Here is a 27,649-nt window from a genome sequence, read left to right as displayed (position 1 = left end):
AAAATAATATGATGGGGTTACATTGCTACTAGATAACATCGGTGGTAACTAGCTGATTTTATTATCTTGCCATAGATTTTTCAAAGGATGTTTTGTAAATATTTTAAAGCCAGATTAAGATTTAGGTAGCAAAAGTAAACAAAGGATGCTGGGGGCGGGGAAGGGAAGGGATAGTTAGGGACTTTGGGAAGGTCATGTACACGGTGCTATATTTAAAATGGATAACCAACAAAGACCTATTGTATAGACCATGGAACTCTGCTCAATGTTATGTGGTAGCCTGGATGGGAGGGGGGTTGGGAGGAGAATGGATACATGTATACGTATGACTGAGTCCCTTTGCTGTTCACCTAAAACTCCCACATTGTTAATTGATTGTACCCCAATACAAAATGTTTTGGGGGTTAAAAAAATAAAAATTAAAAGTAAACCAAAGGAGAAATAAAAGTAGTAGAGTTCAGAATATTTTTAAATCTAAAATATTATCTGACAGTTGGAGCTCCTTATGGGAGTGTATGAGTGTTAGCAAGCTTAGGGGTTTAGCTTAAGTGTAAAGAATTGGGTACAAAAGAAAAAAATGTGAGTGAGGGCTTATACCAGTTCATACTCTTGTTAGCCTTGCAGTCCACAGGGACCAAAGACAGGAGCCAGCATGATGGGAAAAGAGAAGCATGGTAGGAATGGGGTGGGTAGAATCCCATATGGTGGTAGACAGCCCTTCAGACGTCTAAAATGATGGTCATAGCTTTCCTTCCAAGGAGCAAGTGTCTTTTAATTTCATGGCTGCAGTCACCTTCCACAGTGATTTTGGAGACCAAGAAAATATATGACAAACCTAGACAATGTATTAAAAAGCAGAGACATCACTTTGCCAACAAAGGTCCATATAGTCAAAGCTGTGGTTTTTCCAGTAGTTATGTACAGATGTGAGAGTTGGAGCAAACAGAAGGCTGAGCACTGAAGAACTGACGCTTTTGAATTGTGTGTAGAGAAGACTTTTGAGAGTCCCTTGGACTGTAGGAAGATCAAACCAGTCAATCCTAAAGGAAATTGACTCTGACTATTCATTGGAAGGACTGATGTTAAGCTGAAGCTTCAATACTTTGGCCACCTGATGCGAAGAGCCAACTCATTGGAAAAGACCCTGATGCTGGGAAAGATTGAAGGAAAAAAGAGAAGGGGACAGCATAAGATGAAATGGTTAGATACCATCACTGACTCAATGGACATGAATCTGAGAAAACTCTGGGATATAGTGGAGGACAGAGGAGCTTGGTGGGGTACAGTTCATGGGGCCAGAGTCGAACGTGACTTAGTGATGGAACAACAATGATGATGGTGTATTAGAGGGGTGTGCTCAGGTCTTCAGGATCCCAAAATTTATATGTACCCTCCAAATTTATATGTTACAGTCCTAACCTGCAATGTGATGGTATTAAGAGGCGAGGCCTTTGGGAGGTTCTTATGTCATGAGGGTTGAACCCTCATGAAAGGGATTAGTGTCCTTATGAAACAGACCTCAGAGAGTGCCCTTACCCCTTTTACCGTGGGATAACACAGCAGTAAGTCACCAGCTCTGAACTAGGAATGCTGGTGCTTTGATCTTGAACTTCCTAGCCTCTAGAACTGTGAGAAATAAATACTTGTGGTTAAATCACCCAGTTTATGATATTTTTGTCGTAGTAGACAAAACAGATTAAGATAACGTAAAAATGTTTAATTTCTCTTCATTTTCAATTCAAAGTTTAGAACTTATGAGGTGAGGTGAATATACATCTTTATTGTCTAAAGCTTGGTATTTAGTCATTAAAAGCCATTCATTTACTCATTCATCAAACATTTATTGTGCATCTGCTCTGAGCCAGACACTATTAGGTGCTGGGGATATATTTGTAAGCCCAAATAGACAACACCCATCCCATCATGTACCTGAAAAAGCAGTGTAAGCTGTGAACAAAGAGCCACACAAATAAATGTATAAGCACACTGCAAAGAACTGAATTGTGAGTTTGTAACAACTGAATTTGTGATAGTCCAGAGCTGGACTGGGGGCCCCAGCAGAGACTTCCTGAACAGGTGATGTTTGAGCCTAGACCTGAGGAGTGAATTGGAATTCACTGGGTGAAATGATGACATGTTGTGGGAAGGTTCCAGGTAGAAGCATCCAGGCTAAGAAAGGCCCTGTGACAAGAGGGAGAGTCACAGGTACATGGAACCAGGAGAGAGGTGGCATGGGAGATGGAGAGATGGAGGGGTAGGCGTTGAGATGAGGCAGGCTTCGTGGGCAGAGCCCTACCTCTGCTGGGGCTCTGTGGGCTTGTAGATTTCATCCTAAGAGCAGTGGATGCCCCAGAGGGGCTGGGATGTTGGTAATAGTGAGTTTATACATGTTTTGATCAGACTTGTGTTTAATTATCATTCTGGCTTCTATGTGGAGAACCAGCAAGATGGTAGATTGGTGCAGGAGAGGACATGAATGGACCAGTCAGGGGCTATCACAGGGGGATTACAGGAGCTTTGACATGGAAATGAGAGTGAGAGAAGTGGATGAACTTGGGACCTATTAAGAGTTCTAACCAACAGGATTCGGTGATGGAGGATTGAAGTAAAATATGTTGGTGCCATTCACCAGGCCTGGGCATGTACCATGATTTAATATTTGTAAAACTGAGCCTAAGGTAGATACAATACTTTTTTAGGATTATTGTTCCCTGATGCATTCTGAGCAGTCTGAAAGAATCTGATCAATAAATGTTTAACATTATTTTATGTTTGTTTGTTAAATCATCATCCCTCCCTTATATATTTTGAATATATCATCTAAATATACTGGTCATTAACTTACTATAAGATATATTTTTTTATCCCTAGAATTTTTCTATGTATACTTTAAAAATGATTCTTCCCCCTTTTCTAGGAGTTAATTCGTTTTTCAAATCTGTTTTCATCCTAAGAGTTAGCCTGGAATAAGGAGGTGTTTTGACAGCTGAAACTCCTGCATAGGTATAGATGCAGAGAGGATTAGATATCTGTGCCTGCCTGGTGCCCTTTCTTTCAGGGTATTTATTAGCACAGTTTGTAATTAATAGATACAGAGTCAGATTAGCAATTTAAAGTTCAAAGGTTTCACATTTAGGAGTCCTTCTCTTTGTAATGGAAAGCGTAGGACGGACTAAGACCAGTGGCCACCTGGATTTTACAGACAAAAGAGAACATCCAGTCTGCAACAAGCACAGTGAGTATAATTTGAAATTTTGCATTTGCAGGAATTAGGGCTGATTTGAGTATAATTTTGTGTGCGATATCAGTTTGCCTCTCAAGCTTTTGCATGGCACCACTCAATCTAGTTCAGGACATCACAAACTCATCGCAGGCCCAGTCTTCACCCTTGAAGAACTCTGATTTAGTAACACAAGATGACCCATACACAACACACCACATCTCTCTTTTCCTTCAAAAGCCAAACAAAAACTGAAAGACAAAACTGAAAACTTGTTCTGTCTGCACAGCTGCTTTGGGATGGCTGCAGCTGCCATGGGCTTCTCCTCCCATCTGGCAGCCCTGCCCCTCAGGCCCAGCTGGCGGCACTGGGCATTTGACATCTCATGTGGCTCATTTTCACAGCAGGTCTGGAGGCCATGGATCCTTACAACCTTTTCATTTCTATGAATTCAAGTAGGATGGGTATGGTGGAAGGAAGACTTAGGGTCCCTCAGAAGAATTAATTTGAATCCTGGCCAAGTCACTCAAGTCAAAACTTAAGTCATTTAACCTCTCTGGCCAATTTAATCACGTATAGAACAGATACCAGGCTTCCCTGGTGGTCTAGTGGTTAAGAATCCTCTTTGCAATGCAAGGGACACCGGTTTGATTCCTGGTCTGGGAAGATCCCACATGTGGTGGAGCAACAAGGCCTGTGCGCCACAGCTACTGAACCGGTGCTTTAGAGCCCGTGCTTCCCAACAAGAGAAGCCACTGCAGTGAGAAGCCCTAGCACGGCAACCAGAGAGTAGCCCCGCTTGCTGCCACTAGAAAAGCCTGTGTGCAACAACAAAGACCAACCATGCCAATACATAAACAAATAAATCTTGAAAAAAAAGGAACAGATACCATCCAGCTCACTTCACTGGAATGTTCTGAAGATAAGATGAAGATTCTGAATGTTCTGAAGATAACCTGTGTGAATCACTAGCCCATTTTTGAAATATGCAAATTCTCAGTAAACTTCATATGAATGTGAATCTCATTTCCTCTGCTTAGGATGATTCTAATAAACAATTTTCATGGTATGGTAAGCCAAAAAAAAAACCCAAAAAACCCACACACATACACATACACAACCCCTGAAAGACTGTCTCTCTTGTATTCACTTTATAGTGAAGAGCCCTTAAAGCCAGAGTAGTGACTAATATAGTATGTCAGTGTCAATGGCAAACCAGAACCCAGGTATAAACTGGTCTACAAGTTTCCAGTCCTGAACTCCCTGCAATTTACATATATGTACTCCTACCAGTTGGATACTCTTTTTTTTTTTTAATTTATTTATTTTAATTGGAGGCTAATTACTTTACAATATTGTATTGGTTTTGCCATACATCGACATGAATCCGCCACGGGTGCACACGTGTTCCCCATCCTGGAGCCTCCTCCCACCTCCCTCCCCATACCATCCCTCTGGGTCATCCCAGTGCACCAGCCCCGAGCATCCTGTATCATGGGTGCAGGAACCTGGACTGGTGATCCGTTTCACATATGATACTATACATGTTTCAATGCCATTCTCCCAAATCATCTCACCCTCGCCCTCTCCCACAGAGTCCAAAAGACTGTTCTATACATCTGTGTCTCTTTTGCTGTCTTGCATACAGGGTTATCATTACCATCTTTCTAAAATCCATATATATGCGTTAGTATACTGTATTGGTGTTTTTCTTTCTGGCTTACTTCACTCTGTATAATAGGCTCCAGTTTCATCCACCTCATTAGAACTGATTCAAATGTATTCTTTTTAATGGCTGAGTAATACTCCATTGTGTATATGTACCACAGCTTTCTTATCCATTCGTCTGCTGATGGACATCTAGGTTGCTTCCATGTCCTGGCTATTATAAACAGTGCTTCAGTGAACATTGGGGTACACGTGTCTGTTTCGATTCTGGTTTCCTTGGTGTGTATGCCCAGCAGTGGGATTGCTGGGTTGTATGGCAGTTCTATTTCCAGTTTTTTAAGGAATCTCCACACTGTTCTCCATAGTGGCTGTACTAGTTTGCATTCCCACCAATAGTGGGAGAGGACTCTTAAAGTATAATGCTCAACAGTTTCTTCCCCTGATCCAAAGCCTTTGGTGACCATCAGTGGCTCATCAAGTAAAGTCAGTTGTCTCATCCTGCTACAGTGGTCCTAAAATCTTCTTTCCTCTTCTTCGGCAGTGTCTTCCTCCACACATCCTAGGATCAACCAGACTTAGGCTACCTGCCATGCTATGTACATACAACACTGTAAACTCCACAAGGTGGGTGACTGTTTCATTCACCACCAAATTCCCACTGCCTAGCCAGAGGCCTGATTCCCAGTGAAAGTTCAATAAGACTTTGTTGAAGATAATATCATCCTTCATTATGATGAAGACAGTAACAATGATAATAGTAATCACAACAGCAGAATAATAACAATAATCATGCTGTTGATAGTGGTAAATAATAGTAAAATAACAAGCACAGGCATCAGCTGAGCCATGGCTCAACAGCCACTATGCTGTATATTTCTTGTCTCAACTAAACTTTTAAATAACCTCATCACTTGGAGACTATGTTTATTCCATTTATTGATGAGAAGACCAAGGCTCAGAGAGATTAAATTGCTTCTCTGGTACTGGCTGATTGACTCGTTTACAGTGGTTGGGGATGTTCCTCTTTGTGAACAACATCCTTGTTTTCATAAGCTGATAGTCTGGTGGCAGAAAACAGACACCTACTCACTAAATAAATGAGATAATGTCAGAAAGTGGTAAGTGATCAAAAGGCAAGTAGGGTAAAGGGATCCATGTTGATGGGATGACTATTCCAGACAGGGTATGAGGTATCAAGAGGTATCTGCCTCTTGAGCAGAGGACAGCTAAACAAAGTCCTTCCTGATGAAAAGGAGGGAGCCTTTAAAGACTTGACGGGAACATGTAAGTGCAAAGGCCCCGGGGCAATAGTGTCTGCAATTTGTTCAAGAAGCAGTAAGATTGCTGGTGTACTTGCTGATGAAAGCGGAAGCAGGTGAAGGCAGAGAGACAGGGCAGGTTCAGGGCGTTTTGATCACTGCAGACGTGATACAGACCTCGGGTTTTACTCTGATTTAAAAGTGCAAGCATCCCCAGCAAAATGGAATGTAGGCACAGCCACTATGGAGAACAGTATGAAGGTTCCTTAGAAAGCTAAATATAGTGCTACCATAAGACCCTGCAGTCCCACTCTTGATCATATATCTGTGGAAAACATGGTCTGAAAGGATACATGCACCGCCATGTTCATTGCAGTACTGTTTACGATAGCCAAGGCATGAAACAACCTAAATGTCCATTGACAGAGGAATGGATAAAGAAGATATGTTACATCTGTACTATGGAATTTTGTATGTGTGTTTGTTAGTTGTGTCCGACTCTTTGTGACCCCACAGACTGTAGCCTGCCAGGCTCCTCTGTCCACGGAATTCTTCAGGCAAGAATACTGAAGTGGGTTGCCATTCCCTTCTCCAGGGGATCTTCCTGACCCAAGGATCGAACCCAGGTCTCCTGCACTCCAGGTAGTTCTTTACCATCTAAGCCACCACGGAAGCCCAAAGAATGAAATAATGCCATTTGCATCAATATGGACGGACCTAGACATTGTCACACTGAGTGAAGTCAGAGGAGGAAAAATATTGTATGACTTCCCTTATATGCAGAATCTAAAAATATATGATACAAATGAGTTTATTTACAAAACAGACACAGACTCACAGACTTAGAGAATGGATTTATGGTTACCAACCGGGAAGGGTAGGGGGAAGGGATAGTTAGGGAGCTCGGGATGGGCATGTACACGCTGCTATAAGCAGTAAGTACCTATTGTATAGCACAGGGAACTCTGCTTGATGTCATGTGACAGCCTGGATGGGAGGGCGTTTGGGGGAGAATGGATACATGTATATGTGTGGCTGAGTCACTCTGCTGTGCACCTGAATCGACCACAGCACTGTTAATCAACCATACTCCAATATAAAAGTAAAAGGATGAAAGTAAAGCACAAGGAAACAGAGTGTTAAAGCTAAGGAGGACAGGATCTGTCCTGGGTCTTGAAAAGCATCTCTCTGGTGAAGATGTGGGGAGCAGAGATCAGTTACAGGGTGTTCAAGTCCACCTGTGAGAAAGGACAGCGGTGTGAGGGGAAATTCTGAAAGACCGGATGCAGCGTCTGTGAGAAAAGAGTCTAGGATTAGTCCGTGGTTTCTGAGACAGGAGCACACGGAGGGATGAGAAAATCAGCAGCTCACCTGATCCACATGACATCTGAGCCACCCAAGAGCCACCCAAGTGGAGACTATGAGTTCATCGACAGCTGGGTGTTGACATGTCTTTAGTTCATCGAAAGAAAACAGGGATAGAATTTCACATCTCTGGGTTATCAGCATGTGGATGGCATTTCAGTCAGGAGGCAGGATGAGGTCATAGTGTGGGGAGTGTGGGGAGAAAAGGAGTGTGGAGAGGCTGGGGGGGATAGGAAGGCAGTGTTGGCCTGGGGGTGATCCAGTGTGGAAAGGTGAGGGGGCGAAGTAAGGCCACAGGCACCAGGAAGCAGCAGCCGGCCAGGTAGGTGACGAACCAAGAGAGAGGCGTCTCAGAGGGCAAGTGGAAACAGTGCTTCAGAAAGGGCAGTGGCCATCCATGTCCGGTGCTAGGCTGGGTTATACCAGGACTGAGAATTAACCCCCAGAGGTGGCAATGTGGAGGGGACTGGAGACCTCGACAAGAGCAAGTTCTGTGCTTGCAGCTGCGGAACCCAGGTGTGTGCACCTCAGTCTACCCTGCCCTGTCTTCTCCTTGGGTCCCAATTCCCTTCCTCTCCTACAACTCATGAACAGTATACAACAGTATGAAAAAGCAAAAAGATACGACACTGGAAGATGAGAACCCCAGGTCAGTAGGTGTCCAATAAGGAGAAGAATGGAGAAACAGCTCCAGAAGGAAAGAAGAGGCTAAACCAAAGAGGAAATGATGCCCAGCTGTGCATGTGTCTGGTGGTGAAAGTAAAGTCTGATGCTGTAAAAGAACAGTATTGCATAGGAACCTGGAATGTTAGGTCCATGAATCAAGGTAAACTGGAAGTGGTCAAACAGGAGACGGCAAGAGTGAATATCGACATTTTAGGAATCAGTGAACTAAAATGAATGGGGATGGGAGAATTTAAGTCAGATGACCATTTATATCTATTACTGTGGGCAAGGATCCCTTAGAAGAAATGGAGTAGCCCTCATAGTCAACAAACGAGTCTGAAATGCAGTCACTTAGCCTCATTGTGCTTCCTGCACTGGAGTAAATAAAATAAGGATAATTAACCACACTTCAGATGAAAGGTGCTCTAAATAAATGGCATTATATTAAAAAAAAAAAAGAAACAAAGGAGTGGTGTTAAGTGTTACTTGTGCTCGTTCTTTTAACTTAAACTATAAAACCAGTCAATCCTAAAGGAAATCAACCTTGAATATTCATTGGAAGGACTGATGCTGAAGCTGAAGCGCCAATACTTTGGCCACCTGATGCAAAGAGCTGATGTAATGGAAAAGACTCTGGTGCTGGGAAAGAATGAGGGCAGGAAGAGAAGGGGGCAACAGAAGATGAGATGGTTGGATGGCATTATCGACTCAGTGGACATGAGTCTGAACAAACTCTGGGAAATAGTGAAGACAGGGAAGCCTGGTGTGCTGCAGTCCATGGAGTCACAAAGAGTCAGACACGACTTGGTGACTGAACAACTACAAAGCTATAAAATCTCAGAGGACAGGTCTTCTACTTATTAGTGCTTCTTTGCATCAAGCATAGGGTCCTGGTGGATGCAAGATAAATATTCTTTGATTTAATAGGTCATAAGGATAAACCCCCTTGGGTCTAGGAAATGTATACTCACCGTCCTCAGGGATTTTCCTCTCACTTGCCACACCTCTCCTCCAGTCATTCAGTCATTCCTTCATTCATTCACTCTGCAGTTCCTACTGGGGATCATATTCCCTAAAACTATAACTTTCTGGGGCATGACCCAGCTCTGTTACTGATTTTTTTGTCTCTTAGGCTTGTTGGATGCAATCTCAAAAACGACAGAATGATCTCTGTTCGTTTCCAAGGCAAACCATTCAATATCACAGTAATCCAAGTCTATGCACCAACCAGTAACGCTGAAGAAGCTGAAGTTGAAAGGTTCTATGAAGACCTACAAGACCTTTTAGAACTAACACCCAAAAAACATGTCCTTTTCATTATAGGGGACTGGAATGCAAAAGTAGGAAGTCAAGAAACCCCTGGAGTAACAGGCAAATTTGGCCTTGGAATACGGAATGAAGCAGGGCAAAGACTAATAGAGTTTTGCCAAGAAAATGCACTGGTCATAACAAACACCCTCTTCCAACAACACAAGAGAAGACTCTACACATGGACATCACCAGATGGTCAACACCGAAATCAGATTGATTATATTCTTTGCAGCCAAAGATGGAGAAGCTCTATACAGTCAGCAAAAACAAGACCAGGAGCTGACTGTGGCTCAGACCATGAGCTCCTTATTGCCAAATTCAGACTTAAATTGAAGAAAGTAGGGAAAACCACTAGACCATTCAGATATGATCTAAATCAAATCCCTTATGATTATACAGTGGAAGTGAGAAATAGATTTAAGAGATTAGATCTGATAGATAGAGTGCCTGATGAACTATGGACGGAGGTTCATGACATCGTACAGGAGACGGGGATCAAGACCATCCCCATGGAAAAGAAATGCAAGAATGCAAAATGGCTGTCTGGGGAGGCTTTACAAATAGCTGTGAAAAGAAGAGAAGTGAAAAGCAAAGGAGAAAAGGAAAGATATAAACATCTGGATGCAGAGTTCCAAAGAAGAGCAAGAAGAGATAAGAAAGCCTTCTTCAGTGATCAATGCAAAGAAATAGAGGAAAACAACAGAATGGGAAAGACTAGAGATCTCTTCAAGAAAATCAGAGATACCAAAGGAACATTTCATGCAAAGATGGGCTCGATAAAGGACAGAAATGGTATGGACCTAACAGAAGCAGAAGATATTAGGAAGAGATGGCAAGAATACACAGAAGAACTGTAAAAAAAGATCTTCACGACCCAGATAATCACGATGGTGTGATCACTGGCCTAGAGCCAGACATCCTGGAATGTGTAGTCAAGTGGGCCTTGGAAAGCATCACTACGAACAAAGCTAGTGGAGGTGATAGAATTCCAGTTGAGCTATTCCAAATCCTGAAAGATGATGCTGTGAAAGTGCTGCACAATATGCCAGCAAATTTGGAAAACTCAGCAGTGGCCACAGGACTGGAAAAGGTCAGTTTTCATTCCAATCCCAAAGAAAGGCAATGCCAAAGAATGGTCAAACTACCGCACAATTGCACTCATCTCACACGCTAGTAAAGTAATGCTCAAAATTCTCCAAGCCAGGCTTCAACAATATGTGAACCGTGAACTTCCTGTTGTTCAAGCTGGTTTTAGAAAAGGCAGAGGAACCAGAGATCAAATTGCCAACATCCACTGGATCATAGAAAAAGCAAGAGAGTTCCAGAAAAACATCTATTTCTGCTTTATTGACTATGGCAAAGCCTTTGACTGTGTGGATCACAATAAACTGTGGAAAATTCTTCAAGAGATGGGAATACCAGACCACGTGACCTGCCTCTTGAGAAACCTGTATGCAGGTCAAGAAGCAACAGTTAGAACTGGACATGGAACAACAGACTGGTTCCAAATAGGAAAAGGAGTACATCAAGGCTGTATATTGTCACCCTGCTTATTTAACTTATATGCAGAGTACATCATGAGAAACGCTGGGCTGGAAGAAACACAAGCTGGAATCAAGATTGCTGGGAGAAATATCAATAACCTCAGATATGCAGATGACACCACCCTTATGGCAGAAAGTGAAGAGGAACTAAAAAGCCTCTTGATGAAGGTGAAAGAGGAGAGTGAAAAAGTTGGCTTAAAGCTCAACATTCAGAAAACGAAGATTATGGCATCTGGTCCCATCACTTCATGGGAAATAGATGGGGAAACAGTGGAAACAGTGTCAGACTTTATTTTTTGGGGCTCCAAAATCACTGCAGATGGTGACTGCAGCCATGAAATTAAAAGATGCTTACTCCTTGGAAGGAAAGTTATGACCAACCTAGATAGCATATTCAAAAGCAGAGACATTACTTTGCCAACAAAGGTTTGTCTAGTCAAGGCTATGGTTTTTCCTGTGGTCATGTATGGATGTGAGAGTTGGACTGTGAAGAAGGCTGAGTGCTGAAGAATTGATGCTTTTGAACTGTGGTGTTGGGGAAGACTCTTGAGAGTCCCTTGGACTGCAAGGAGATCCAACCAGTCCATTCTGAAGGAGATCAGCCCTGGGATTTCTTTGGAAGGAATGATGCTAAAGCTGAGACTCCAGTACTTTGGCCACCTCATGCAAAGAGTTGACTCATTGGAAAAGACTCTGATGCTGGGAGGGATTGGGGGCAAGAGGAGAAGGGGACAACAGAGGATGAGATGGCTGGATGGCATCACTGACTCGATGGACATGAGTCTGAGTGAACTCCGGGAGTTGGTGATGGACAGGGAGGTCTGTCGTGCTGTGATTCACGGGGTCGCAAAGATTTGGACACGACTGAGCGACTGATCTGATCTGATCTGATCTGAGCCTTGTTGTCTGTGAGTTGAGGAAATCAAGACACATGACCTAAAATACAAGCCAGAACAGTGGAACAGGTCTGTCTTAGATAATCTTCCCTATAAAAAAGACGGACTTGAATAAAGTAGTAGGTTGTGTCAGATTAGGGAAATTCTTGCATGCCAGGCTCAGAGTAGGTGCTCAGAATATTGGTCCGTTACATCCATGGTACCCTGAAGAGGGCAGAACAGGAGAGAGTGGAGAGTGGAGAATGGGAGACTAGTTAGAAAACTGAAGATGCAATGCCATGCTGGAGGTGATGAGGTCTGAATTAAGAAAGAGAAGAGACAGGACCACAGGTTGCAAGCCTGTCCTTGGATGGCACCTTTGTTAGGGACTGAGTCAACACCCATTCTGATCCAGATACCAAGTCCAGGCTCGAAATGTTCATGGCAGTGAAGAGCATGGAAAGCATGAGACAGAAAGTGGGGATGTGGCAGAGAGCAAGACAGAAATGTGCATGCATGCTAAGTCACTTCAGTTCAGCTCTTGGAGACCCCATGGACTATAGCCTGCCAGCCTCCTCTGTCCATGGGATTCTCCAGGCAAGAATACTGGAGTGGTTGCCATTTCCTTCTCCAGGGGATCTTCCTGACCCAGGGATTGAACCCACATCTCTTATGTCTCCTGCATTGGCAGATGAATTCTTGAAAGGACACATCTAAATGCAATGTGCCAAGTGCTAGCTGCAGTACAAATAGGATGATAATGGGGACAGAGGAAGCAATTTTTGAACTGTGAGTTCCTCCTTTCGCCTTTCCAGATCCACTCTCCACCTTTCTCCACTTTGCTCTCTGACCTGCCCTCCAGGAGGCTGAACTATATGGACCACAGTAGGCTTCTCATCCTTGGCATCTGGCTGTATATCAGAGGGCAAGGGGAGAGAGAGGGCAGAGCATTGATCCCCTTCACTTCCAGAAGTTGACCTTGAGTTAGCCTTGTCCCTCGCCCGAGTCAGTGCCCCTCCTGAGGTGGTCTATTCTACAGGATTCGCCTTCTGGGTTCTGGTTTACCCTTCTCTCCTCCAAGGCCTGACTTATGACAGCTCTGCAATTACGATCCCCTTTCTTATGCCCCAGCTGTAACTCTGTAATTCATTCCTTTATCCCAGTTTGATTATATTAATATCTATAACTCTTGGTGGGACTCTCACTGGTATATGCTGGACCTTTGAAATAAGAATTTGCAAGTCTTCTGGACTTTTTCCCTTAGTAAACTATGAGCTCTTCTATGAGAAGTTATGTCTTGTCAATCTTAGTTCTGTTTCTCCCCAGCTTCACTGTTTACCAAGATTTCCATTCACAGTGGTTGTTCATTGTTTGTTAGAAGATGTTAATTTCTCCTCAGTCACAACCGTTTCTTTGACCCTAGCTGGTCCTGTTTGGCTCAGTCAATCACAAATATTCCCCTCTGAGTCTATGTCCCTGGCAGGATGACCAAGGCAAGGAGCTAAAGCTTCATTTTCTCTTTCACCTTCTGGCTGTTCTTAAGTCACTGTTTCTTAATCAAGAAGCTAAGTGTTCCCACTAAGGCCTTTTCCTGCCCAATACCCCAAAGGGTACAGATTTCACTTCAATGTCAGATGCATGTGACCTCAGAAAAGACCCTAAATCTCTCATAATTTCCAAGATTGCAAAATCAAGATAAAACTAATACCAACTTTATGAGTGGCTGGAAGAATAAAAACAAATGTGATGTTTCATAGAATTTACTGTCTTTCTCATGAAATATATCAGTGACTTGAAATAACAAGCATTCTCTCCACCCCCGCTCTACTTTCTTTGACTGTTTTCATGAGGTAAATATGGCATTAAAACATCGAGCACAATCATAATAACAACTGACATTTCCTGAGTACTTTTCTCCCTGCCAGGAACTATTCTAAGCACTTACATATGTCATTTCATTTAATCTCCATAAGAACCATGTATGATAGAGTCTTCTTTATCCCAATTTTACAGATGAGGAAAAACAAGGCACAAAGAGATGAAGTGACTTGCTCAAGGTCAGGAGCTGGAATTGAAACCTAGGAAACTCCATCCAAAGTCAGTAAGCTGTTAACCCTTAGCTTACCCAGTCTCATTCCTTTACATTCCCTGTGACATATGTGAAGACAAATCATACAGACTGGCCAGAGTTAATGAACTATCATGGGGAAATTATTAAGGGACTGAGAGTAAAGTTTGCACGTGTGGAAATTCTTGCAAATTAAACTTCAGCTCAGGTGTTGCACTCCAAAATTCAAATTCAATCCATTGTGTCTGGTTAACTGAACACCATTCTTAGTATCTCAGTGTTGTCAAAGACACGTATTCTAGCCAGAGACTCACCTGAACTTAGCGCATGCTCCACTTCTTGCATGATCACCCCAGGGGAGGTGGTGGTGGTCTCCATGTCTATCAGTATACAGGTCACTTTGGGGGGCACAGTTGCTTGAGGCGTGGCCTCTGTGGGCACTGACTCAGACGAGGCATGTGAAGTAGGTGTGAGAGTAGAGCTGTGCTCCTCCGTGTGGGACTCCGGTGTGGTTGGGGCTCCTGTGGGCTCGGTGCTGGTCTCAGCAGAGCTGTGGCTGGTGCTGATGGAGGCAGATGGAACCTCAGGTGGTGAGGTTGACGGGGGTAAGGGCGATGAGGCTGGCGCTTGAGGGGAGGTGAGTGTGGGAGACTCAGCAGGGGGCTGTGATCCTGTAGTGGGCACGCCAGCCTCTGGAGTGTCTGAGCTGTGTTCCTCAGGCGTGGGTGTTAAGTGGACCCCACCACTTGTTGGTGAAGGGTCTGTGCCCTCCCAGTTGGAGGCAGGGCTGGTGGACTGCTCTTCTCTGGGCTCTGTGGAGATGTTCTTTGTGGGTAGAGATGTCGGGACAGGTGTTGGATCTAGGAGGACTGAGCTGTTGGATGGGCCACTGGTAGGGGAGGCAGGAGGACTTTGCGGAGAGCTGGTCCAGATGGCTGTCGGTGTGGTGGTCTCTGCCAGAAGAGAATCAGTAGAGGGGATGGATGCAGACACGCTCTGTAGCCTCAGCCCTGTAGAAGAGCCAGGACAAAAGTGGTTAATGTGTGAAAAAGTGCACGGCAAGGCTGTGTTACAGTATTTTCACAGATCTTTCTCATTTTACACTGTGCCTCTGTAATTGTGAAGGTGACTTTAAAAATATTTTCATCCCACTAATTGCTCTCTTCTCCCTTGGTGACTATCAGTAGGAACCAGCCTGAAAGCTCAGCAGGAGCAATTAGTGGGTCAGTATGCACAAGTTCAGCCAATACATGGCCTGAACTAGCCTTGTCTGTGCTTGCTTGAAGTCATGCCCTTAAATACTGAGACGCTCTGCCGAAGTGACTTTATGAGAATCTGTCTGGACTGTTAAAGGGGTTGTTCCACAAGGCCCGCAGGGATGCCCAGCCTATGTGATGGGTTTGGGGAAGGGCAAAGCTGGTGGAGCTCACTGATTGGCTCTTCCTTGCCACGGGTGCTCACTGATTGGTTGCTCCCTGCTTCAGGGTTCTGAGCTCTGCAACCTGGCACAGGGATGCAAGGATTATGGGCTTGCCCTCTTAGGCGAATAAAGGTGTGAGCACATTTCCTGTGAAAGAGGAAAGGGGGAGGGCCCCGATTAAAAGCTGAGAAGAGGAAGGAATCTGAAGTTTGGAAATATTTTCTGAGACTAGGACCTGGTTCTCCCAAATTTGAGCCTGGGGTCTTTATTTTCATGTTGTTTTGCCATTTTTTTTCATATTTTGTAAAATTTTGGAATTAGTTTCCTTTCTTCTGTCTTCCCTACCTCCATTTATCCCATTCAGTTTCATTCATTTATTCAAGTATTTAATAAATGGCTTCTATGTACTTGTACTATGCTAGACACTGAGTTTATGATTTCACTTTTTATGTAGCACATCTCTCAATTGCCCCTCCACACCCCTTACCATTTCCCAACAAGCTTTTCCCCTGGTCATTTCCATCTCAGTGGATGGCAAGGCCTTTCGATCAGTTACTCAGTTAAAAATCCAAATATCATCCTTAATGCCTCTCTTTCCTTCACTGCCCCTCCTCCATCCAAGCACCAGCAAATCATGATGACTGTACCTAGAAAATAGATCTGAATCCAGTCACTCCCTGCCACCTCCCTTATCATCTCAACATCACCTGAGCCACCAGTCACTTGTCTACATAACTGCCACCATCTCTTAATTGGTCTGCTAGCTTCCAGATTTCCTCCTTTCAGTCTACTTTTCACATAGCAGCCAGTGTAATATTTTAAAGTGATAAATCAAACTGATTTAAGCTGATCAAAACCCTTCCAAGGTTATGCTTAGAAGAAAATCCAAAACTATTCCCTTTCTTCATTCCATGTTCTCATCATTCTGGTTAATCTCTATTCAAATGTTAACCTCCTCCTTAGACGAATCTTCCCAGACAGTCCTAGCCAAAGTCATTCCTATTTCAGCCCCTTGCTTATGTTTTTCAAGGTTTAAAAAAAATTTTTTAGTGTTAAAATATACATTTAATGTTTTAACCATTTTTGAAGGGTATAGTTCATTGGCCCCAAGTACATTTTCATTGTTGTTCAACAATCACCATCATCCATCTCCAGAACTTTTTCATCTTCCCAAACTGTACCCATGAAAAAATAACTCTCTATTTTCCCCTTTCCCCAGTCCCTGGAAACCACTATTTTACTTTATATCTCTTGAATTTGCCTGCTTTAGGAACCTCATATAAATAGAATCATACAATACTTGTCCTTTTGTTTCTGGCTTATTTCACTTACTAGCAAAATATCATCAAAGTTCATCCATGTTATAGTGCATGCCAGAATTTCCTTCCTTCTGAAGGCTAAATAATATCCCATTGCAGACACCACCTTTTGTTTATTCATTCATCCAGCAATGGCCACTTGGGCTGCTTCCACCTTTTGGTTATTGTGAGTAGTGTACACTCATAGGTGTACAAATATCTCTTTGGGACTATGCTTTCAATTGTTTGGGGTCTATGCCACCTCATGTGAAGAGTTGACTCATTGGAAAAGACTCTGATGCTGGGAGGGATTGGGGGCAAGAGGAGAAGGGGATGACAGAGGATGAGATGGTTGGATGACATCACTGACTTGATGGACGTGAGTCTGAGTGAACTCCCGGAGTTGGTGATGGACAGGGAGGCCTGGCGTGCTGCAATTCATGGGGTCGCAAAGAGTCAGACACGACTGAGCGACTGATCTGATCTGATCTGAAAGAATTCACCTGTCAAGCAGGAGACACAGGTTCGATCCCTGGGTTGGGAAGATCCTCTGGAGAAGGAAAGGGCAACTCACTCCAATATTCTTGCCTGGCAAATCCTATGGACAGAGGAGTCTGGTGTGTTACAGTCCTTGGGGTTGCAAGAGTTAGACATGACTTAGTGGCTAAATCCCCACACATAGTAATTCTATGTTTAATGTTTTGAGGAACCACCACATCTTTTGCTCTTTTTTGTTTTTCATAAAGTTAATAAAATAAAATCGTTTCTTCCTGAAACTACATATTATTTATCTGCCTATTATATCTCTCTTCCACCAGAAGGTAAGCTCCATGATGGTGCGGGGACCTGGTCTTACTCACTGTTGTTTCCTCTAGGCCTAGAAGAGTGCCTAGGTCATTGTAACCGCTCAATAAGTACTTGTGGGAAGGAGAAAGGAAAGAAATAAGGGAGGGAGGGAGGGAAAAAAGGAGGGAGGTAAAGAAGGAGAGTGTAAAAATGAACTAACTTAAGAACTTCATTTAAAAAAATACCCAACATTTCTGTACTCCTTTCTATGCATCACTGGGTGTGGCCACATCCACCATGGCTGCCTGGGTCTAGCTGCCTACCTGCTGTTATTTGAAGGTAGGGACCTTGCTGAAAATGTCAGCCTCTGTCCTCTGCCACGCATACATGGATGCCTGGTGTCTTGTTAGTGCATGCATGCTCAGTCACTCAGTTGTGTCTGACCCTTCGTGACTCCATGGGCTATAGCCTGCCAGGCTCTTCCAGGCAAGAAAACTGGAGTGGGTTACCATGACCCCTTCAGGGGATCTTCCTCACCCGGGGATTGAACCCTCATCTCTTACATCTCCTGCATTGGCAGGCGGGTTCTTCACCACTACACCACCTGGGAAGCCTAATGTCTTGTTAGGTCTGCAATTATTTAATTCTCTAAACTCTGAGGCGACGTCCTTGGGGGTAGCATTAGGTAACAGCCAAACATGATCAAGATGCATAAGGAAAAAAACATGGGCTAGATTTTAGCACAGAGGAAGGGAGAAAAGAGGGATGCAGAGGGATGTAGGCATTCAGCTGTGTGATGGGCTCAGTAGCTGATGGAAAGTTGTGCTGCAGAATCTAACCCGAAAACACAGTTTTCTCAATATTTAAGTTGAATTGAACACTTTGATTGTTGTCAAAATAATTGGTTTTATTTTATTTAAAAGGAGTTGGTGAAGACCATAAACTATAGGAGAGTTACTCTTTTAGTAAACAGGTATACAGACCTCCCAAATTAGTCCACGTTACAGTGGCGGACTTTGGCAGCTGTGAAGTCTCAACAATTTCAGGATGAATGCAGGTCATGAGGTCTTTGAAACAGGGACAAAACAATACTTGGAACAAATATTATGAAAACATTGAATCTTCCTATGTGACCTTAGAACCTACTGGCTCTGCATCCTCGTAGCTCCGGTGACTCATTAAAGATTCTGAGGCCAAAAAAAATGGACAACATTTAACTACTATTTAGTATCATATAATAGATATGTAGATGGAGGTAGACAGAGACTTTGTCTGGCAGCTAAGTCAGTCTTAGAAATCTGCGATGAATGAGCAATGTCATCTATTATATACAAAGGAGCACAACTTCGTTCAATCATTCAAGCTTTTATTGAGTAGTTTCTAAGTCCCTGACCTTGTCCTCAGAGAATTCACTATTTAGCAGGACAGAAAGGACACCCAACTCTGTGTAATATGATATGATCAGCACATTATGGAAGTAAAAGCAAGTTGCAATGGGAGACCAAAGGAAAGATGAATAGATGAAAGATGAATACCGTTCCACGGTATGGGGACGGTAGAATGCGAAAATGTACAAAGTCATTTTCAAATGACATTTAGAAAAGTCACAGAAGAGATGACCTTTGAGTTGGTTTGGAAAGGACGAGAACACACAAGATGCCAGTAAAGTATATGATGTTCAGGCTGACAGCTGCATTGTCATTTCCAGGGGAGCTAAGAGCTGTACTATGGCAATCATCATAGTGCTGAAAAGGACATGTTCCAGGAATAAGTGTGGTGGCTGGAGACACCCATTTTCTTGTCTAACCCTGACTAATATACTTTCATAACTCCTGCCCTTCCTGCTTCCAAAGAGGAATGTGGTGGATGTTAATTTCCCATGACTACCTACTTAGCACTTAAAGTATTTTATGGTCTAGTTCAGATGATTCTTATCCCTAACAAACAACAATGCGTAGAAGTTGCGGGCCAACACTGGTCATCTTCACGTGAACAAGGCATTAAAGCCTCTGATTTGCCTAATTTGATGGTACATTCCATATGACTCTGAGTACATGAGGCTGGGTCTTCTTTCAGGTTGAAGATATCCAAAGCTCAGGTGCCATGACTACCCTAGAGAATGCTTGCTGTCCTAGTTGGCTCAGGCTGCCAGAACAAAAATATCATGGACTAAGCGGCTTTAACAATAGCAATTTACTTCTCACAGTTGGGAGGCTGAGAAGTCCGATTAGGTTGTAGACCAGTTCAGGTTCTAGCAAGAGCGCTGCATCTGAGCTTGTAAGCGGCAACCTTCTAGCTGTGTCTTCACATGGCCCTTCCTCAGTATCTGCTGGGAGGTGTGGAGAAAGCTGTCTGGTGTCTTTTCTTATAAGGACACTAATCCCATGATGAGAGCTCTATCTTCGTCTAATCCTAATTACTTCCCCAAAGCTCCATCTTCAAATGCTATCACATTGGCTTCAACACTGAGAATCACAGAGACAGTCTAAGAAAACAACATTTCTGCTTTCTCATATGTAGGACTTTTGTTTTCACAGGAAGATCAAATTGATTAAGTCAGACAGCCAAGGATGTATCCCAGGATTTCAAAACTATTTTTAGTGCTGAAGAAAAGGTCTAGGTGACACATGATTATGACCCCTCATTGGATAAATGAGGGAACAGACAGGGGAGAGGAAGTGATGTAATTGACCTTACCCATCTAAGAAGAGATGTTGAGCAGTGCTGCCTGAAGAAAATCATGTAGAGACAGGCTCAGAATTAGAATTCCCCACCACCACTCTGTGCCTAGTCTAGGAAAGACCTCAAAAAGGCCTGTAGAACAGACTCTAGCAACTATCATTACAGAGTAAGCAAGGAGGAGCCCATGTTAAAATAAGCCAAGAAGTTAAAATAATGTGCCAACAAGGGCGTATTAGCACAGGGATCTATACCCCATATTTTGTAAAATCTATATCAGAAAAGAATCTGAAAAAGAATAGATACATGGATAACTGAATCACTTAACTGTGTATTCGAAACTACTATGATGTTATAAATCAGCCATACTTCAGAAGAAGTCATTAAAATGGAAAAAAGGCAAAAAAAAAAAAAAGACAAGGAAAGAAAGTGAAGTCACTCAGCCGTGTCCAACTGTTTGCGACCCCGTGGACTGTAGCCTACCAGGTTCCTCCGTCCATGGGATTCTCCAGGCAAGAGTACTGGAGTGGGTTGCCATTTCCTTCTCCAGAAAAAAACAAACATCCCCCCAAAATAATGCAGTGCCCCATAAATTTTCCTACCCAAAGTAGCGCCACTTTCCTCTGAAGAAAAGAATTAGTTCCAATATTTTCTTGAGAAAATGGCAGAGTAAACAGAATGAAGACACTGGCTCTATTATTCTCTAAATTAGAGGTGACTTTGCCACACACCATGTCCCTGCCCAGGCAGGGACAGGCTCACGTGTCTGAAATGAAGTGACTCAAGGAAGGAAATCTCTTATACTTGGCTCAAGTGAGAGATCCAGGGGTCCGATGGCTACAAGTATGACTTAATCTGAAATTCTTCCTTGTAAATGTACAAACGGAAGTCCTTCCTGAAGTTTGGTTGGGTTGAAAGTTTTTTGTGGCAAGAACAGCCAATAGTGCTATTCTCTCAATTTGTCCCACTCTCTTCTTCCCCTTCTGTGTCCACAGATCGGTTCTCTGTGTCTGAGTCTCTATTCTTGTCCTGCAAAGAGGTTCATCAATATCATTTTTCTAGACTCCATACATATGTGTTAATATACGATATTTGTTGTTCTCTTTCTGACTTACTTCACTCTGTAAGACAGACCACTGTAGAGCACCGGGAGCTCCGTTCGGTGCTCTGTAATGACCTGGAGGGGTGCGATAGGGGATGGGGTGGGAGGGAGGCTCAAAAGGAGGGGATTTATGAATACATATAGCTGATTCAGTTTGTTGTACAACAGAAACTAATACATTGTAAAGCAATTATACTCCAATTAAAAAAATAAATTTTAAAATTTTAAAAAGCAAAAAAAAAAAAAAAAAGATTAGCTGGCAGATTGTTGCTCAGAAGAAAAGCAGACTCTTGTTGGATAGATTATGTTTCCATTGTATATTGTCCTTTAATGTGTGAAAACAAAAAAACCATGTCTGACTTGAGCTGGGATTTCCGGCGTTGCTAGGAGGAGAGATTGGCAGCTGATGGCTGGGAGATGTAGGCAAGTCTCCCGGTGCTGAAGGGAATTACAAGATGCTCTAGGGTAGAGTCTGCATTCCGCTTATGTGTTCTTGCCTCCTGTCCGCCTGGGTGTCAAGAACATAGGGCGGCAACATTGGCAGCCAGTGGGCAAGGAGTGCCCTGAACTGTCACCTCTTCCTGGGTCTTATGAGCAGCAAACTGGGCCAGTGCCAAAGTCTCAGGTGGCTTGATTGCCTGTGCTGCTCACCTGTTCTCTACCCCCCCACCCCCCATAACGTGTCCTCTCCTGCCCTTGGCTTGTTAAGTACCTGAGAAAACATGTGACAAAGCTTTGGCAAATTCGGTGAAATTTGATCAAAACACAGTCAAGCCCTCTCCTGTGCTGCCAAGTCAGCCTGAGGGGTGCCTTTGCCCGCGGTCTCGGGGGATTGTGCCAGGCCTGCCTGGCAGAGGTCCCAGCCCTGCTGAAGTTCTGCTTGCTAAGGAACTGCTAACAGTCAAGGCCAACTGGACCATATCACTCCCCTTGCAGGGCTGAGGGGAGGAAAGGAAGCCTGCATAGAAGATAAAACTCCAAGACCCCACTGAGATCTAGAAGGCTCTTTGGGATCCAAGCACAGTCTGCCTCTTCAGCCTTGCTCCCCACCAGGCCCGAAAACACATCAGACTTTTCACTGTACTCTATTCCTTCTGCCTAAACAGCTCTCCCTCTCATGCCTGCCTGAGAATCTCCTGTTCATCCTGCCAGTGCTAGCTTAAGAGCCCTTGCTGATTCTCCTGCTAAATCCAACCCCCATGCCCCCATCTCCAGCCTCAAGCCCTCACGTGCTCAGAGCATCTTGTATTTTAACGTCACAACGCTGAAATTGTCATGTAACTACATACTTGCTTACAAGAAGCTTTGTTTAATGCGTGACTCCCCCTTAGAATCTAAGATTCACATGGAACAGGGGCTGTAGCGGATTTGCTCCTCACATATCCTTATTATCTGATCCATAATAGGAGTTCAACTATAAACATATAAATGAATGCTAGACTGAGCTGAGGACACTAGAAGGGTACTGTGCTGACCATTTCACATGCATCATCCCATTCAATCGTAATATCCATTGTTATCTTTTTTTCACAGATGACAAAACAGAAGATCAGAAAAGTTATGTATCCGCCCTAAGGTCATGCAGCTAGAACATGCACGGCTGGAGCTTGAACCTGAAACTGTCTGGCTCCAGGCTGATCTTATAACCATCTCACTGTACTGTACTGGGAAATGCAAGGATGTCTTTGAAGCCTGGGCCCCCTGTTTGTAAAGGCAAACAAACACCAGTTTTCCTTTATCTCCCCTAATACATTCTCTAGGGTGGGTCACTAGAGAGGGCTTTAAAAAAATTACATGACCACGTGACCCTTTTTCTTCCCCTTTTATCCTGCTGTAGGCTCTCTAATGGCCTCAGGATAAACTGTGAAGTCCTTGGCACACAGTACATAACACCTCTGATGATCTCCCAACCCCGCTCTTGGTGAGCCTTGTGATTCTAGTAATCTGAATCAGTGTACATTTCTGAAACACTGGCTGTCTTCCTCCTCCCAGCCTTTGAGTCTGTACTTCTTCCCACCCTGGCTTCCCTCACCCTACCCCAGTCCTGAGAACTCTGGAGCTTTACCTCCTCTATGAAGATTCCCCAACCTGAATGAGCCCTTCTCCTCTGTGTGGCTAATTGTAGCACACATTATACTGAGTCGTTTCTCCTGATGCTTGTCTCCCATCAGACTGGGAACCCTAATAATAGGGACCACAGCATGCTGTTCATGTTCCTGGCAGAGAAAGCGCTTTATAAATATTCAGTAAAACCCTGGATTTTCTACCTTTTGAAAAATGAAAATGTTCTCTGGCTTATCTGTTGGGCCTTGATAGCAGAAATGCATCTTCCTTTCGATTTGTCTTTAAGCTCCATAAAAACTACCAGCTCTGAGGAAATTTTGGATGGCTCTCTAAACATACTTTTTGCTTGCTTGTTTTCACTTTGGAAATAACAGGGATGTCTTCTTTTTGTGCATGATATAGACCAGAGTTACCAGCTTTTGAAATGCTGGCCTGTCAATCAACTGGCCCAAACACAGGTGGGCCTCACCATCCTGGCACTGAATGGACTAAACTTTAGCAAGTGTTGGAGTGGAAGGAATGATGCTAAAGCTGAAACTCCAGTACTTTGGCCACCTCATGCAAAGAGTTGACTCATTGGAAAAGACTCTGGTGCTAGGAGGGACTAGGGACAGGAGGAAAAGGGGACGACAGAGGATGAGATGGCTGGATGGTATCACCGACTCGATGATCGTAAGTTTGAGTGAACTCCGGGAGTTGGTGATGGATAGGGAGGCCTGGCATGCTGTGATTCATGGGATCGCAAAGAGTCGGACACGACTGAGTGACTGAACTGAACTGAAGAGTGAGGAAAAGAATCTTAAAACAATATGTATACTTTAACATATAAGCTAGGCCCTAATGTTGCTTAGGTTGAGCAAAGCTATTGTTTGGATTCCTCACAGCGACAAAAATTCCCCATGGTGTGTTTGGTTGGGCTGCTAAGGGTACCCAACACTCCAGAAGGTTCATCTAACATCTGCAAAACCATTACTAATCAGTCTGGTCCAACCATATGGTATCTGAGAGCTCTCATATGTCTAGACAAAATGTATATGCCCCAAAGCCATCAAACTGTGTTTAAGAAGATGCTTGTTTGAAGGAGAAGAGCCACATCCTCCTGAGAGTTTCGTTGGTGGAAATGAGATCCTGTTCTGGTCCCAAAAGAGGAAGAGACCTTCTGTTTTCCAGCCACTGAATCGGAACCTGCAGACATGGAGTATGACTCAGCTTCTCTATCTGGACTCATGTTATCACCAAGCTCCCCGTAGGGGCTGTGCATGCTAATTGACAGAATAACATTTGGGAAGAAAGTTGTGCTTTCTGGGGAAGAAAAAAATACAGTACATCATTTAAAAAATTTTTTCTTCTCACCAGAAGCAGCAGCTGTCTTTGTCAGTCAAATGCTCCCCCAAAGTCATTACTTTTAAGTTGCGGGTAGACTGTGGTGGCCCGCCTCAGGAGGAGGCAGTGCTGAGCACAGATGCCAAGAGACACCCGAAATTCTGGAGGAGCCATATTGGGGTGTCTCAGGGTGGCGAGCTAGAGAGAGAGAGAGACGATGTAGGGAGGGTGAGTGCCTTCTCTTCGGCTGCTTTGTGGTTAAGGTGGGTTCGGGGTGGGTAGCAGGATGGGAGAGGAAAATGACTTGATGCCTCCTTCAGGTCGAGGGGGATCTTCTGAACAACAGCGTTGCCTTCTGCAGCGGGCCTAGTCCCAACACGTGTGGAGCCCAGGGCAAGAGTGCACACGGAGGCCCACACAGAGAACGCGCCCCTGTTACAGACTGGGACGCTGTGTCTGTGCCCAGCCTGTGCTCCACCCGGACCCTGCAGCCTTCTGCGGGGATCCCTCTAGTGACCGGGCACTAGGGGGACCAAGGATGTGCTGGGGCAGCACCGACCAAAGCTGGACCTGGGCTCAACTGAACCGAGGATGAAGACTGACCCGGACTCATTTCTCAGCAGCCTTGGTGGGAAGGTTTCGATCCTCCAGGCCTTAGTTTTCTGAAGGGATTTTTCAGGCATTCCTAAGGCAGAGGGGAGGGATGGAGTGTGCAGGGAGCATCTTGAGTGATCCATGGTGACTGGCTTTAAACAAAGACAGCCCCTCTGGTGACCCATAGCTGAGGCTGTGAGTCTCTCCTCCCCATGCCCACTGCGAGCCACACCCTGTGGTCCAGGGGCCCAATCCAGCTCCCCATCACTCTCCTGTTTGCTAAGTAGGTTACTGAAATTTCCAAAAAAATTTCTCCTGTGAAACTGAAAAGGGAAAAAAAAAAAGTCTTTGTGTTCAGGTGTCACAAAATGCAGTGGTCTCTTGTCTGGTCAAAGGTCACGCCCTTTCCTTTGCCTTCCCCACCCACCTCCGCCCTCTAGGTCCAAATCATAATCAAGTCATTTCTCATACTCTGCAGCCACTAGGAAGTATCAGAACTTAAGAAAGTCTGTAGTATGGGTCTGCTTTGATTCTGAACCGTTTCCTTCCGAGGACCTTTGGGAGGCTAGGAATTACTCAAAGGGCTGGGGCCACCCTGGTGCTTTCTCAGCCTAAATGTCCTTGACCACTTCTCCCCACCACTTTGTCTCCAGCTCAGTGGGTGCCCCATCCATGCCTTCTTGGAAATCTGCCCTTGACAGGACAGTCCTGGTTGGTGGGGGGATTCCAAGTTGACCCATACAGGCATTCTGACTGGCGAATCTGTAGGCAACCTGACTACTCACAGGGAAATACCCATGAAATGCATTCCCATTTGTCTCACCACCAAAGCTGACCACTGATCACCTAGGAGTCAGGCAAGAGGGCAGGGATGGCTCCAGGGCAGACGCATCTCCCAGACTGGGAATATGACTCAGAGCAAGTTTCCTGGGCTGTGGGAGGGGTGGTGGGAGCTTTCTCAGAGAAGACGAATGACCCATGATATTGATGGGCCTCCTTTCTCCTCCTGCCAACATTTGTCTTCTAAGGGTTTTCAGCAAAGATGCCAGTCAGCACAAATGGTTATGATTCCTAGTTTCTTTAAAAAAAATTTCATGTCCTCTTAAAATATTAAATAGAAATATAACGTATGTATAATAAAATGCATACATCTTAAGGGCATAATCAGTGAATTTTTACACACACACACACATATATATACCTGCATAAGTACCACTAAGATCAAGATACAGAAACTTTCCAGCACCCTGGAAAGTTCCCTCATACTTTCTCACAGACATAATCTTCTGAAGAAAACTTGTTCTGACTTTCATCACTAGAGATTAGCTTTCCCTGTTTTTGAACTTCACATCAATGGAGGCATGCGGTGTGTCCTCTTCCCTGTCTGGATTCTTTCACTCACCATGAGACTCTCTTATGTTGCTGTGTTTTAACAACTCATCACTTCTCATTGCTGATAGCACTCAATTGCATGAATATACCACAATTTATTACCAAATTATGGTGACTCAGTGGTAATGAACCTGCCTGCCAATGCAGGAGATTCAGGTTTGATCCCTGGATCAGCAAGATCCCCTGGAGAAGGGAATGGCTATACACTCCAGTATTCTTGCCTGGAAAATTCCATGGACAGAGGAGCCTGGCAGTCTACAGTCCATGGGGTCACAAAGAGTTGGACATGACTGAGCGACTCGGCACAGTCCAACAGAGCACAGCAGCACCACGATTTATTAATCCATTTTACTTGTGGTGCACAGGTGGGCTGTTTCCAGTTTAGGGTTATTATAAATGAAGATGCTTGCTTCACAGCTTCTTAGTTAACATTTCTCCAATGCTTATTAAAAGGCATTAATACTGTAATACTTTTAATACCTATAATACTCTTCAAGTATTAAGTAACTTAATCCTTGCAATAAACCTAGGATAATTTTTATTACCCCCATTTCACAAGTGAGAAAACTGAGGCAGAAGGAGGTTAAATAACTTCCCAGTATATAGAACTGGAAAGTAGAACTGGGATTCAAACCCTAGAAGGTAGTCTAACTCAATAACCTGTCTTCTTAACCATCTAGCTAATATTAGCTAGACCATTTATTTGCTGCATGACCTTGTGCAAGCCTGTTAATTACTATCTCCTCATTTGCCAACTTGGGATAATAACAGTACCTCCATTCACAGAGCTATTGTAATATAAGGGCTTCCCTGGTGGCTCAGAAGGAAAAGAAATTGCCTGCAATGCAGGAGACCAGGGTTCAATCCCTGGGTCGGGAAGATCCCCTGGAGAAGGGGATCACCTTGTTTGCCAACTTGGGATAATACCAGTACTTCCATTCACAGAGTTATTGTGAGGGTTAAATAAATAATCTATATAAGGCAGACACTGTTGATTGACTAACCCAATAGTCAT

At 43.9% G+C, this 27,649-nt stretch overlaps 1 protein-coding gene across 1 annotated transcript in view; it reads right to left on the bottom strand.

Annotated features, from left to right (window-relative positions):
• Window positions 1-27,649, bottom strand: part of PARM1 (prostate androgen-regulated mucin-like protein 1) — a 129,152-nt gene that overhangs the window by 34,029 nt on the left and 67,474 nt on the right. The window contains exon 2 of the mRNA XM_027544756.1: window positions 14,291-14,986. Coding sequence (XP_027400557.1) covers window positions 14,291-14,986 — 696 coding nt within the window. The remainder of the gene's footprint in view (window positions 1-14,290; window positions 14,987-27,649) is intronic.

The sequence above is a fragment of the Bos indicus x Bos taurus genome, chromosome 6 (genome assembly GCF_003369695.1).
Source record: "Bos indicus x Bos taurus breed Angus x Brahman F1 hybrid chromosome 6, Bos_hybrid_MaternalHap_v2.0, whole genome shotgun sequence".
NCBI lineage: Eukaryota > Metazoa > Chordata > Mammalia > Artiodactyla > Bovidae > Bos > Bos indicus x Bos taurus.
This window is presented reverse-complemented; position numbering and strand designations above follow the sequence as displayed.